General features: G+C 57.8%; 1 protein-coding gene across 1 annotated transcript; it reads left to right on the top strand.

Annotated features, from left to right (window-relative positions):
• The first annotated feature begins 216 nt into the window (after window positions 1-216).
• Window positions 217-5,982, top strand: GPR20 (G protein-coupled receptor 20). The gene has a single exon (XM_021942689.2). It carries the CDS (start codon window positions 841-843, stop codon window positions 1,918-1,920), a length of 1,080 nt encoding a protein of 359 aa, XP_021798381.2. The 5' UTR covers window positions 217-840; the 3' UTR covers window positions 1,921-5,982.
• Window positions 5,983-13,103: the final 7,121 nt, after the last annotated feature.

Genomic DNA, 13,103 nt, shown 5'->3' with positions numbered 1-13,103 from the left:
GGACAGTAGGAGCCTGGGGTGCCCAGTGGGACTGGACCTTGGCTCCCATCCAGCCCCACTGGACAGTCTAGTTCCCTTTGTGAAGGCCCCTCATGAGGACCCCCGTCCAGGGCATTGACCTGACGCTGGCCTGGGAGGAGGGGAGAACAGATGGGTGGTCCCGGAGGTTGGGGGCCATGACGGCGGGTGTGGGGACAGGGGAGTGGGCAGGGCAATCAGAGGTCCCCACCACCAGCAAGGCTCTGGCCCAGCAGAACTGGTTCCTCGGCCACCAACTCTGCTGGTGCTGCTGTGCTGACCCGCTTGCTTCATCACCCCATCAGCAACGCCATCACAGTCATATAGATGAGGAAGCAGGTAGAGAGGCTACATGGCCTACCCGAGCACGCACACTAGTCAGTGGCAAAGCCGGGGCTGGAGCCAGGCCCTGGAACTGCACACTGGAGCCCCGTGGTCGTGCCCTTATCAGCTCTCCATCCTGAGGACAGCCCTGCACTGCACATGTTTCCACCTCCTCCTCCTGCCAGGACGGTCGCAGAAACCTCCACATTTTGTCAAGGCTCCATGCTGGCCAGTGCCAGGGCTGGAATTTGAACCCGTGTCTGAATCTGAAAGCCTGTGCCTTTTCTGCTGACGTCCGAGGCTCCCTCTGGGTAGAGCCAAGGGAGCAGGCATTTGAGGCCCCGGACGAGGCGAGGGCATGGAGGTGGGGGCTGCTGGGTGTGCAGGGTCAGATGGGCTGGCTGAGTTCCGGGCCTCAGGGCAGGGCTTAAGGCCAGGCTGGGGCCTGGGGTGACCTGGTCTCCTTGCTTCCAGGCCTGGGGTGTGCAGGCTGCCGTCATGCCCTCTGTGTCTCCAGTGGGGCCCTCGGCCGGGGCAGTCCCCAATGCCACCGCAGTGACAACAGTGTGGACCAATGCCAGCGGGCTGGAGGTACCCCTGTTCCACCTGTTTGCCCGGCTGGATGAGGAGCTGCATGGCACCTTCCCGGGCCTGTGGCTGGCGCTGATGGCGGTGCACGGAGCCATCTTCCTGGTGGGGCTGGTGCTCAACGGGCTGGCGCTGTACGTCTTCTGCTGCCGCACCCAGGCCAAGACACCATCAGTCATCTACACCATCAACCTGGTGGTGACCGATCTGCTGGTGGGGCTGTCCCTGCCCACGCGCTTCGCTGTGTACTACGGCGCCAGGGGCTGCCTGCACTGCGCCTTCCCGCATGTCCTAGGTTACTTCCTCAACATGCACTGCTCCATCCTCTTCCTCACCTGCATCTGTGTGGACCGCTACCTGGCCATCGTGCGGCCCGAAGGCTCCCGCCGCTGCCGCCAGCCTGCCTGTGCCAGGGCTGTGTGCGCCTTTGTGTGGCTGGCCGCCGGTGCTGTGACCCTGTCGGTGCTGGGCATGACGGGCGGCCGGCCCTGCTGCCGTGTCTTCGCGCTGACTGTTCTGGAGTTCCTTCTGCCCCTGCTGGTCATCAGCGTGTTCACCGGCCGTATCATGTGTGCACTGTCGCGGCCAGGTCTTCTCCGCCAGGGCCGCCAGCGCCGCGTGCGGGCCATGCAGCTCCTGCTCACGGTGCTCATCATCTTTCTCGTCTGCTTCACGCCCTTCCATGCCCGCCAGGTGGCCGTGGCGCTGTGGCCCGACATGCCACACCACGCAAGCCTCGTGGTCTACCACGTGGCTGTGACCCTCAGCAGCCTCAACAGCTGCATGGACCCCATCGTCTACTGCTTCGTCACCAGTGGCTTCCAGGCCACCGTCCGCGGCCTCTTTGGCCAGCACAGAGGAGAGCGTGAGCCCAGCAGCGGTGATGTGGTCAGCATGCACAGGAGCTCCAAGGGCTCGGGTCGTCATCACATCCTCAGTGCTGGCCCTCATGCCCTCACCCAGGCCCTGGCTAATGGGCCTGAGGCTTAGTCAGCAGGGCTCATGCCAGGGGCTGAAGGTCGGGGCTATCTGGGCATGCCAGCCTGGACACCCACCATGCCAGGGGTGGCAATCGGTTTCATCTCGGTTGATTGGTGATGGCTACCCAGAACACCGCATTGAGTCTAAGGCCACTGTGCTGTGGTTGATTAGCAATGTCTGCCACTGGCTCCAGCTGGGATGTGGTGGCCTGAATGCCAGTGATTTGCTGTTCCTGGGGTATCGCGTGCCCACTGAAAACTCAGGGGTAGCCAGGAGCTGCTCCTCACTTTGGCCAGTTTGTCTCCAGAAGGAGTTCCTCAGAAAAAAGGACAAAGTGGATTCCATTGACTAGAAGGATGAGATGAAAAAGAAAAAAGAAAAAAGGACAAAGATTATTTAGGTACTCGGAATTCCCAAGAGAGTTAACAACAACAATGCTCCCTCCAACACCCACACAGAAGGAAAAACAAGGACAGAAAGCAAAGGCCAGGGAGCATTAATGTTGCATTAATTGAGGTGCGGGGGAGTGCATGTCTCTGCAAGACCCCCCCACCTGAGGCCTCTGTGAATTGCACGATAGAACAGCAGACACCCACAGGCCGCTCTGCTGTGAGCAAGCACTTTGATATCTGGGTTGACACTTGAACCCGCAACAACCCACAAAGAACAGGCGATTTTTCATCCATTTATTGGTGCTGGAGGGGTCAAGTGACACACACAGGGGCCACAGCTGGGAAATGGCAGGGTCAGAATGAAAACCAGCCCCACCTCCTCCAGTGCCCTTGCACCTCCTTCCACAGAGACTGCACCATCTTCCCAAAGCCCTCACTCTAGGAATAGCCTCAGAACGGCCCACCTGCTGCCCCAGGCAGACGGCAGTGCTCACTGTCCCATCCTATGGGTAAGAAAACCAAGAACAAAGTCACACAGCTACGAACCCAGGCATGCCGGGTTGCAGCCACCATCTCCCCATGCAAAGAGACATTTTTCTCCCCTCGGGGGGCAGAGAGGTCGTGACCAGCTGCTCTGGCCCAGCTCACTATGCATCCCCCTGCCTTCACTAGGGAGGGAATTTTCTCTGGCTGGGGCCTCTGGCCATCTGCTCGGAGCTGGACTCCAGGATTGCCTCCCTTTGTACCTTCTGCCGAGTGTCCAAGATCCCAACCCTTTCGGGACTGGTGTATGGGGAAGGGGGCCTGTGGCGACGGAGAGGAGTGTGGGGCATCCCTGGCACTTCTGGCTCCGAGGCCCTGCCATCATACCTGGCCATAGCCACTGAAGCAGGCGAGATGGGCTCGGGTCCCCAGGCCAGGCCTTTGGCTACAGAGAAGTCCTACACACTCAGGGTGACTGTGGCCTGTGTGGCTGCGAGCAGGAGGGGGAGGAGGAGGAAAAGACTGGGGCTCCCCGACTCGGCTTGAGGCAGAGTCTCCTATCCCCAGTTTAGGGTCCTGGACTTTATATCCCCATGTTACAAATGAGGAAACTGAGGCTCAGAGGGAGAAAGGGGCTTGCCAAGGTCATAGAGTGAGTGTCTGAGTCATCCAAGGCCAGTACTGTCCTCACCAACCCCAACTGTGGCCATGTGGGGCAGCTGGGGTGGGGGGTGCTGGCCCAGAGGAGGCAGAAGCGTGCCCAGTAAGGTGGTGGAACTGCCAGGGCTGCTTCCTTCCTGGGTCCGGATGTCCAAGAAACAGTGGGTATCGCCATGGCCACCAGCATTCTTGACACTTACCAGGCACCAGGCACAATTCTGGAACCTTCCCCCAGCCCCTAGCTCTCTGGCGTGGTTCAGAGAGGGGCTGTGGCTTACTAGGGACGCAGGGTTCCACAAGGCAGAGGGGTCCAGAAAGGAGGCGGCTGGGGGACGGGGCTGTGCATGCAGAAAAACCCCACTGACCCCAGGAGCAACCTTCATGGCGGCTTTCAGGCAAGCAGGCACCAGCGGCGAGCGAGCCGCCATTCCCAGGGCTGCGAGTCGGCACCCACGTGGTCACGCATCTAGAGCTGAGGAGCAAGGGGTCAGGGCTCAGGTGTCCTGCTCAGCCCAAGCCCAGCTGCGGGCGTCTCTTCCAGGTTCATGTGGCCCAGCAGTCCCTGAATGGCCTTGCTCCTCTGGGACCCCCCCCACCCACGCTCACAAGTCATCCAGGGCCAGGGACTCTGGACTCCACTCCTCCAGGGGCTGTGGGTCCTCCTGCTCCATCTTAGGGGGTGCCCAAAGCCCCAGAGACTACCTGCTGGCTTCCACTCCTGCCCCTCAAGCAAGCTCTGCACATGGCCTGGGGTATGACACTCCTCTGCCCTTGGTCCCACACTGTGCTGTGAAGATCCCTCCAGGCTGGGGCCGCAAGGAGGCAGGGGGCAGCGGGAAGGGGTGCTCAGGCGAGGGGAAATGGCCTGGGCAAAGGTGAGGCCGAGTGCCGCCTCACTGGGGCCAGTGAAGGGCCTTCCGTGCAGCTTCCCGGCCCCCATCCCCCTGCCAGTGTTTCCTGCCCCTCCTCCTCCAGTGTTCCCTGTCCTTTGGGCCTTCAGCTTCCCCATCAGTGCCCCCCAATCTGGCTCCATTCCTGGTTGTCACTCTAATTCATGCTAAAGGGTGAATGGCTGACACTTGAGGACTGCTGTGCTCAAAGAGGCACGGCTTGCAGTTTTTCTGGAACAATCCCTGTCTTCAGGAGGAAGGCACTCTAAGGCAGGTGAGCCAGGTCCCCCTCTTTGTCCCCATGTCTGAAATCCCATCATTCAACTGGGGTTCCTCGGGCCTCAGAGGCTTCTCAGACTGCAAGAGGCCAGGAGGGGAAGGAGCTCCCTTGATAGGCAAGCCTCAATTTCTCCACACCCTACTCCTCTTTCTCCTCTCCTCAGCCTCATAGCTGGAGGGCAGGGGGCTGAGGGAGGGGGCACCCCAATGCCCTGGACTGCCCCACAGCTTCGCCAGCCGCTTGCTTTCTCCTCCTGATGGCTGGCTCCTTCCCACTTCAGCCTCCTCTGTACCCTCCACGGAACCCCAGGAGCTTCAAAAGTCAGACCAAGACTGTCCTTGGTCCCACGGGGCAGAGGTGAGATCTGTGCGCGCCCCCTCTCCACACTTTCATGGGGACAGAGCGTGAGATTTTTGCGCCCCCTCCCCACGATCCCCCTTTCCGGATTTTTAAAACGCCCCAGTGACGTGAAATGGTGTGTGTATTTATATCCGACATCAACAATCTCCTTCACGAGATGGCCTTGTCCGGAATTAAAGCTGTTTATTCTACTCCTGCCCACGACTCTGCTCCTGCGCTGGTGGGGGGCATGGAGCTGGCGGAGGGTATGGAGCAGGGTGGTGGCCCTACACACGCTCCAACTCCGTGTCCTGCGGACCAGCAGGGCTCCACAGGGAGGCAGTGACGGCGGTTTTGTGGTTTTGTCATCCCTGCTGGGAGGCAGATTTAGGGGCCTTGAGCTCCGCCCAGCTTTGATGGGCAGTGGATGGAGGGGGCACAGGTGGCCGACTTGCCAGCAGGATATGGGCACAGCAGCTTGGGTGGGGGTTGGCACGGACCAGCAGAACAAGGGGGCTCCATCCCTGATCCCAAGCCTGCCTACCCAGGGCAAGGACGTGGAGGTGGGTGAGGCAGCCAGACCACCCACAGCCGCTGAGTCTCCTATCATATCAGCAGAGATATGGCCTAGAAGGAGAGGGAGCAGATGGGTCGGCTGCTCCGACACCCCAGGGAGAGGGGGGACTGGCCGCCTTGTGGGCCTACTAAGTGCTGCTGCGTGGCCCCTTCTCTGAACCTGGGAAGGTGGGATGGCCACCTCCGTTCCCGGAGGAGAAACTGAGGCTTTGGGGGTGGCCAGGGAGGGGGCTCAAACCAGGGCTCCTGGGTGCCCAGTTCTCGGTCTCTGGTCTGGCGCAGCGGAGCTCCGGGTGGGGAGGCGCTGTCTGGGGGCTCGTCACTCCCACGGTCTGGCACCCGCGGCGGCCGGAGGCGTCTGGAGGTAAATATTAGGGTCTGTTTAGATTAAGCTCCATTAATAGCAGGAAATGTGCCTGCCCCAGCTTCCTGGGGGCCTGAAGGCATGGGGCGGGGTGGGGGTGCACTGTCTGAGCTGGACACGCCTCCGTGTGCCCTATTGGAGCTGGACACCCCCTATCTCTACCCCTCCACGCCCTGCTTGCCGCCTCGCTTAGCGGCTCCGATTCCAGCCTCCCTGCCTCTTCACACACAGTCCTTCCTCTCTCCTTCAGGGCCTCCGCAGCCCAGCGCTCTGTGTTCCCCACCCCATCCCCTCTTGGGGTAAGGCCTCATGGGATGAGAGGGGACCCACAGGGCCACATTTGCCTACCCTCTGGAGCTGGGCCCCCACCTGAAGGGGTCTGTGTGCCCAATTTACAGAGGAGAAAACTGAGGCTCAGAGACATCATGGGACCAACCCAACATTCCCAGGCGCCACCTCAAAAGGGAGCTGGAATTCCCCTCCCAGCCCTGCCTGACTCCAGGGTCAAGGCCACCCCTACCTCCTGACCCCCCATCAGGAGTCACAGAAAGCTGTGGGCCAGGGAGAGGGGCAGTCAAGCTCAGCGTCTGCAGGTCTCTGACTGTGGAGGGGCGGGCCCAGGTGCAGGAGGGAGCGGAGGGATGAGTAGGAAAGGCGGGAGGGGAGAGAGGGGCCCAGGGGAGGGGCTGTGGTTGGAGGGCTAGGACAGGCCTGGGGAAGTGGCTCCGCCCATGAGACCACAGTCTCCTGCTCCCAGGCCTGTCCCCTGCCATTCCCTCCCCCTGGATGGTCCCTCACCCAATCTCCTCGGACCACCTGCTCTGTGACTCCTGGCCCTCACCCCACTGGCCCAGCAGCCTGTGCTTATCGCTAGCCAGGGCCTTCCGCTTGTCATGTCCCAGCCCCTCCTCTGTCCCTGCTCTTCCTGGGGCCGCCTCTTGAAGCTGATTCCTCCCCACCCCCACCCCACCCCCACCCTAGGACAGGCCACAAGGCCGAGCCTCGCCCTCCAGACTGGACCCTGCCCCACCTTTCCTCGGCCTCACTGATCCCTCAAGGACTCAGCACGGATGACCCCTTCACCACCCCTCGGCTCGTTCTGGGCCTCCAGGTGTGTCTACCTAACCCTCCCCTGCAGCACCTCCCCGGAACTCAGCTGGAGCTGACGCCAGGCCCCCTGCAGAGCCCTGGGGAGTCCTGTGCTCTTGTGCACAGCTGCGGGGGTGCTCAGATCCTACCCCCATGTGGCCAGCCCCAGGGAGAACGGTCAAGTGTTGGGCACAGGACGGGGTCACCCAGGAGGGCTCCAATGAGGAAGAGGTGCTCGACGTCCTTCCCTCCCGGTCATCTCTTTGCCCACCTGGGCCAGAAGGGACTTCTTCCAGATGGCTCCCAGCTGGCCTCTCATGGAGGGTGTGGTGCTGGGAGCGCCAAGTGACGCGAAGATCTGGACAGGCCAGCAGGGCCAGAGGTGTCGTACCCCCATTTTACAGATGAGCTCACCTGCTGCGACCGCACACCCTGCTGCCCAGTCCAGCTCAGCCCCTGATTCGCTGATTCCAGGTTGCCTCTGAGCCTGGGCTTTGCCCCTGTAGGTGGGAGCCTAACACCAAACTGCAGGTACCCTTCGCACCTGCCCAAGGGAGGCAGTGGAGGCCTGGCAGCTCGGGGGTCCCCCTGAGACCTCAGCCATGTCCCTGCCCCTCTCTGGGCCTCAGTTTTCCCATCTGTAATCCAGAGCTTAGAATGAATGGATCCCTAGCCCTGGTGTGTGAGGCACCCACCCAGTGCCTCTGGGCCCTGCCCACCTCCACTACTGCCCCAGCCCTCAGCACAGCCTCTGCCTATCACGCCTGCATGGGGACGCCCTCCGAAGCTGACGTCAAGGGCTGCCGTGGGAAAAGCTCTCTGTGTTTGTAAACCAGCCCCAGGCTCTCTGTCTGTCCTTCTCCTACAGCCCGCCAGCTCCCCAGGGCACCAGCGTGGGAGTCCTGGGCAGAGCGGGGAACTCCCCCGCACCACACCACAACCGAGGCAGGCCTCGGGACGCTCTGTGCTGAGACCAAGTGGATGTGGGGTGTTAACCTGGGTGGGAGGAGTGGGCCAGGTGGGCTGTCACCTGTCCTGCACTGGAACATCGGGGACCTGGGTGCCTCCCTGGCATGTCACAGCATCGAGGGCCCCTGGGTGTCCAGTGTGCTGTCTGACCACCCAGTGAGAGCTGCCCTTTGAACTACCACTTCACCCCAAGGGCCAATCAAGAAATGCCACATCATCGATGTGCTTACGATTTCGATGACATTGTAGCATCACTGGGTTTTGGGGAATCCTGGGTGTTTTACATAAAGGGAGTCCACAGGCATCTTCAGCCACCAAGGGTCCCTGGGGGAACAGGCACTGACCATCTGAACCTGGTGTGTCTGGGCAGGGCTCCCAGGGGACTGGGAGGGCTGGGGCCACCACTCTCCTGGTACCTGCCCCACTGCCCATGAGAGGCCCATCCCCTTCCAAATGCATTGCACATTTTACAAACTATTCTGCTTGGAAACTCAGCAAACGAGCTACCTGTGCCGGGAGGGGGGCAGCACGAGGGCCCAGCACCCATCGGGCCTTCACATCCGGGCCAGCCCCTGTGTACTGCAGGCATCCAGGCGGTATCAGTGACCTCGGGTCAGGGTTCTCCACTCACCCCGACGGGCACCCCTCCTAGTGGCCTGGTGGGGTTGCAGGGTTGAGGTCCAGGAGTCCAAATCCCCCACCTCAACCATCCTTTCCAGAACAAAGCCATGGAAGGGTTCGGGGGAGCTCCCAGAACCCTAACTCAGAAGATCACAGAGAGGCTGCCACCCCCAGCCCAGAGCAGGCCCTCCAGAATACAGCCCAGGTAACAGAATGGCCCAGTCGCCGGGCCCCTGAATCACACTAGCCCCTGAGCAAGTTACGCGTCTTTCCTGAGCCTCAGTTTCCTCTATGTCAAGGGAAGATTACGGACACGCTCTGCCTTAAGGCAAGGTTGCAATAAGTAAGTGAGTGCGTGTGGATCTGTGTGTAGGCGTGTGTTGTGCATGCCTGCGTGTCTGTGTGTCTACATGTACGCAGGCATTCATGTGTACATGCAGGAATGTGTGTGTGTGCGTGTGTGTGTGTCTCAGTCCCCTTTCTGTTGCTATATCCACATGAACAGAACACTACAAACTGGGATAATTCCTAATGACTAGGAATTAATTGGCTCAACAAATTCCGGAGGCTGGGAAGTCCAAGATGGAGGGGCCCCAACTACTGAAGGCGAGACAGAGAGAGAGACAGAGACAGACAGCGTGCCAAACTTGTCCTTTCCTGAGCAACCCACTCCCAGGATAATGAACCATTCCCTGCTTTTACCTTTTGTTGCTTTGGGGGAAAAAGAACCATTCCTGAGATAACGCATTAATCCATTCATGAGGGTGGTGTCCCCATGACTCAAACACCTCCCAAAGGCCCCTCATTCCAACACTATCACACTGGTGATCGAGTTTCTGACATGCGAACCTAGGGGGACCTGTGGGAACTGTAGCAGGATGCATGTGTGAGTGTGTGTGTACGTGTATGTATGTACAGTGATGCGTCACTTACTGGCAAGATACATGCTGAGAAATGCATCATTAGACCATTTCCTCACTAGGTGAACATCACAGACTGTCCTTACACCAACCCAGACGGAATGGCCTCCAGCAGCCCTTGGCTGTACACTACAGCCTCTGCTCCTGGGCTGCAAACCTGTACCGCATGTTACTGTGCTGAATCCTGTAGGCAACTGTAACGCGGTGGTTGGCACGTGTGCATCTAAACAATCTAAACTAGAAAAGGTAACTCATTGTGCCATAGTGTTAAGACTGCTAAGACATCATTGGGCAACAGCAATTTTTCAGCTATTTAGAATCCGATGGGACCACTGTCATAACAGGCAGCCCATCATTGACTCAAACGTTATGTGGAGCATGGTTGTATATGTGTCATGTATCTGTGTGTATGTTCGTGTATCTGTATGTGAGTCTGTGTGTATATTGTGTATGTATGTGCATATATATGTATGTGTATAGGCATGTGAGTCTGTGTGTATGTTTGTGAGTCTGTGTATGTATTGTATATGTGATGTGCGTATGTACGTGTGTATGTACGTGAGTCGGTAAAGGTGGCTGGGTCTGTGTGCTAACGCAGGTATAAGCCAGGTCAGGCGTATATGTATATTTGTGTGAGTCTGTATATGTGTGTGTACATGCATTTATAAGCATAGTCTGTGTATGTGCCCATGGCGTGTATATGTGCATGAGTCTGTGTGTGTGTGTGAGAGTCTGTGTTTGTGTGTGTGTATGTGAGTCTGTGTGTCTGTGTGTATGTTAGTCTGTATGTGTGTGTATGTGCTGTGGGGAAAAGAAAGAGCGATCACACTGTGACTGTAAGGTTCATAGAAAGCAGTAGACATAAGACCTTATTTTGTTCTGTATTTGAGATGCTGTTGACCCGTTTCTACCCCCGAACCTTGTCCTTGCAAGAGACATGTGCTGTGGTTAATTACAGTTTAACGGATTTGGCTGTGCAGGGGTGCTTTGTTAAACTAAGTGCCCAGCTGCATGCTTGTGAAAAGTCATCACCATTCTCTTTAATCTCAAATACCCAGGGACACGCATACCCGCCAAAGGTCGCAGGGACCTCTCTGCCTAGGAAAGCTGCATTGTCCAAGGTTTCTCCCATGATAGTCTGGAAATAATGGCCTCTGTGGAAGGGAAAGACCTGATCATCCCCCAGCCTGATACCCATGAAGGGTCTGTGCTGAGGAGGACCAGTATAAGAGGAAAGAAGGCCTCTTGGCAGTTGAGATAGAGAAAAGCATCTGTCTCCTGCCCGTCCCTGGGCAATGGAACATCTCCGTGTAAAACCGATTGTGTGTTCTGTTTACTGAGAAAGGAGAAAACCGCCTTAGGGCTGAAGGTGGGACGTGCTAGCGGCAATGCTGCTCTTTATGCACTAGAAAGGTTTATGGAGATGTTTGCATATGCATATCAAGGCACAGCACTTTTCCTTAAACTTATTCATGTCACAGAGATCTTTATTCATATGTCTTACTGGACACCTACCTACGATGATCCTATTATCCTGCCACTTCCCTTTTTCTAAGATGGTAAAGATAATGATCAATAAATAGTGAGGGAACTCAGAGACCAGTACCAGCACGGGTCCTCTGTATGCTGAGTGTCGGTCCCCTGGGCCCACTTTTTCTTTCTCTATACTTTGTCTCTGTGTCTCATGTCTTTTCTCAAGTCTCTCGTTCCACCTAACGAGAAATGCCCACAGGTGTGGAGGGGCAGGCCACCCCTTCAATGTGTGAGTGTGTATGAGTCTGTGTGTACGTGAGTCTGTGTGTGTATGTGAGGCTGAGTGTATGTGAGTCTGTGTGTATGTGGTGTCTGTATATGTGGTGGAGTTCAGGTGTTCAGAACAGGTGGTGGAAATGGACAGGAAAGAAGGAAACAGTGGAGTTCAGTGGTGGAGTTCAGGGACCAGGGGAAGGAAAGCCCTGTATTCAGATTCAGGTATGGTGGTGGAGTGTGTGTGTATGTGAGAGTGTGTGTGTGTGTGTATGTGAGTCTGTGTGTGTGTGTGAGTCTGTATGTGTGTGTATGTGAGTCTGTGTGAGTCTGTGTGTGTGTATGTGAGTCTGTGTGTGTGTGTATGTGTGTGTATGTGAGTCTGTATGTGTGTGTATGTGAGTCTGTGTGAGTCTGTGTGTGTATGTGAGTCTGTGTATGTGTGTATGTGTGTATGTGTGTATGTGAGTCTGTGTGTGTATGTGAGTCTGTGTGTGTGTGTATGTGAGTGTGTGTGTGTATGTGAGTGTGTGTGTATGTGTCCTCCCATGGTGTTTGGCACTCAATTAATGATTGAACTGAGCTAATGAAAGGAGCAGGGCTGTCCTCTGGAAGTCCCCAGCATGTTCATTCAGCATTCAATCAACAGCTTCTCTACCCACCCAGTGCCAGGTATAACTGAGTGTCTCACTCCCAGCAGAACATTTGCCTCCCCCACCAACACACACACACACTTAGTCTATGCACCATGATCACAGTGGCCGACCCCTCCACTGGGGCTCATTCCCCTGGGGCCAGCCCTATTTTCTCTGGGCTTCCCCGGAACTTGCACACACGTCGGGGTGGGCGAAGCTAAGTGGGCACATTCTGGGCCCCAGACCAGCCGGGGCAAGCCACTCCAGCTGGCCCCAGTCCCTCTGCTGATCTGCTGGGAATGCCTGCAGGAGGGAAGTGCCTGGGGCATGTGACCACCAGGTGGCGCTGCTGGCCTGGGAGAGGCTGCAGAGGCACCGGGACCCTCTGACCTTCCTCTGCCACCTGTCTCTCAAGGAGTTGTCACCAGAGCTGGGCAATCCGGGAAGAATGCTTGGAGGATCTGTGACTTCCTGACTGGCCTGTGAGAGACCGCCCCTCCCTCTAGGTCTCTTTCCCCGCGTAGGGGAGGGCTTGTGCTCAGGGGTCACAGCCTGGAGAGAAAGTCTGCACTCCTCCTTACCTGAGTGACCTTGCAGGTTCCTTTGCCATCTCACCTTGGGGACAAGTGAGGACGTCTTCACCGTGTGCCTGCCCCCTGCCAGCCTTGCAGATGGAGTCGGGTACAAGTGCCCTCCACCCTCCACGCACAGGCAGGCTAGCTCCTCCCTCCTCTGTATACCTGGACGCGAGGGGTTCTTTTTTTTTTTGAGACGGAGTCTCCCACTGTCACCCAGGCAGGAGTGCTGTGGTGCGATCTCGGCTCACTGCAACCTCTGCCTCCCGGGTTCAAGCGATTGTCCTGCCTCAGCCCACTGAGTAGCTGGGACTACAGGTGCCCACGACCACGCCCAGCTAATTTTTGTATCTTTAGTAGAGACAGGGTTTCCCCATGTTGGCCAGGATGGTCTTGACCTCGTGATCTGCCTGCCTCGGCCTCCCAAAGTGCTGGGATTACAGGTGTGAGCCACAGTGCCCGGCCTGGAGGGATTCTTACAACGCCTCCTCCCAAGCAGAAGGAGGCTGAGGCACAGGAAGTGAGCCCTCGCTCTGCCCAGGGCACACAGCTGGGTGCAGAGCCCACACCTCACCTTCGCCTTCTCTCCAGGTCCTGACGCAGTGTGCTGCCTCACAGAGAGAAACTGTTTTCCCTGTTGTAGAGATGGGTGG

Source organism: Papio anubis, chromosome 8, assembly GCF_008728515.1.
Source record: "Papio anubis isolate 15944 chromosome 8, Panubis1.0, whole genome shotgun sequence".
Lineage (NCBI taxonomy): Eukaryota > Metazoa > Chordata > Mammalia > Primates > Cercopithecidae > Papio > Papio anubis.
The sequence above is the reverse complement of the archived record's forward strand: the minus strand, read 5'-3'. Positions and strand labels throughout refer to the sequence as shown.

Excerpts from the sequence above, each read along its gene's own strand:
- GPR20 (XM_021942689.2), top strand. The coding sequence starts at position 841 with ATGCCCTCTGTGTCTCCAGTGGGGCCCTCGGCCGGGGCAGTCCCCAAT.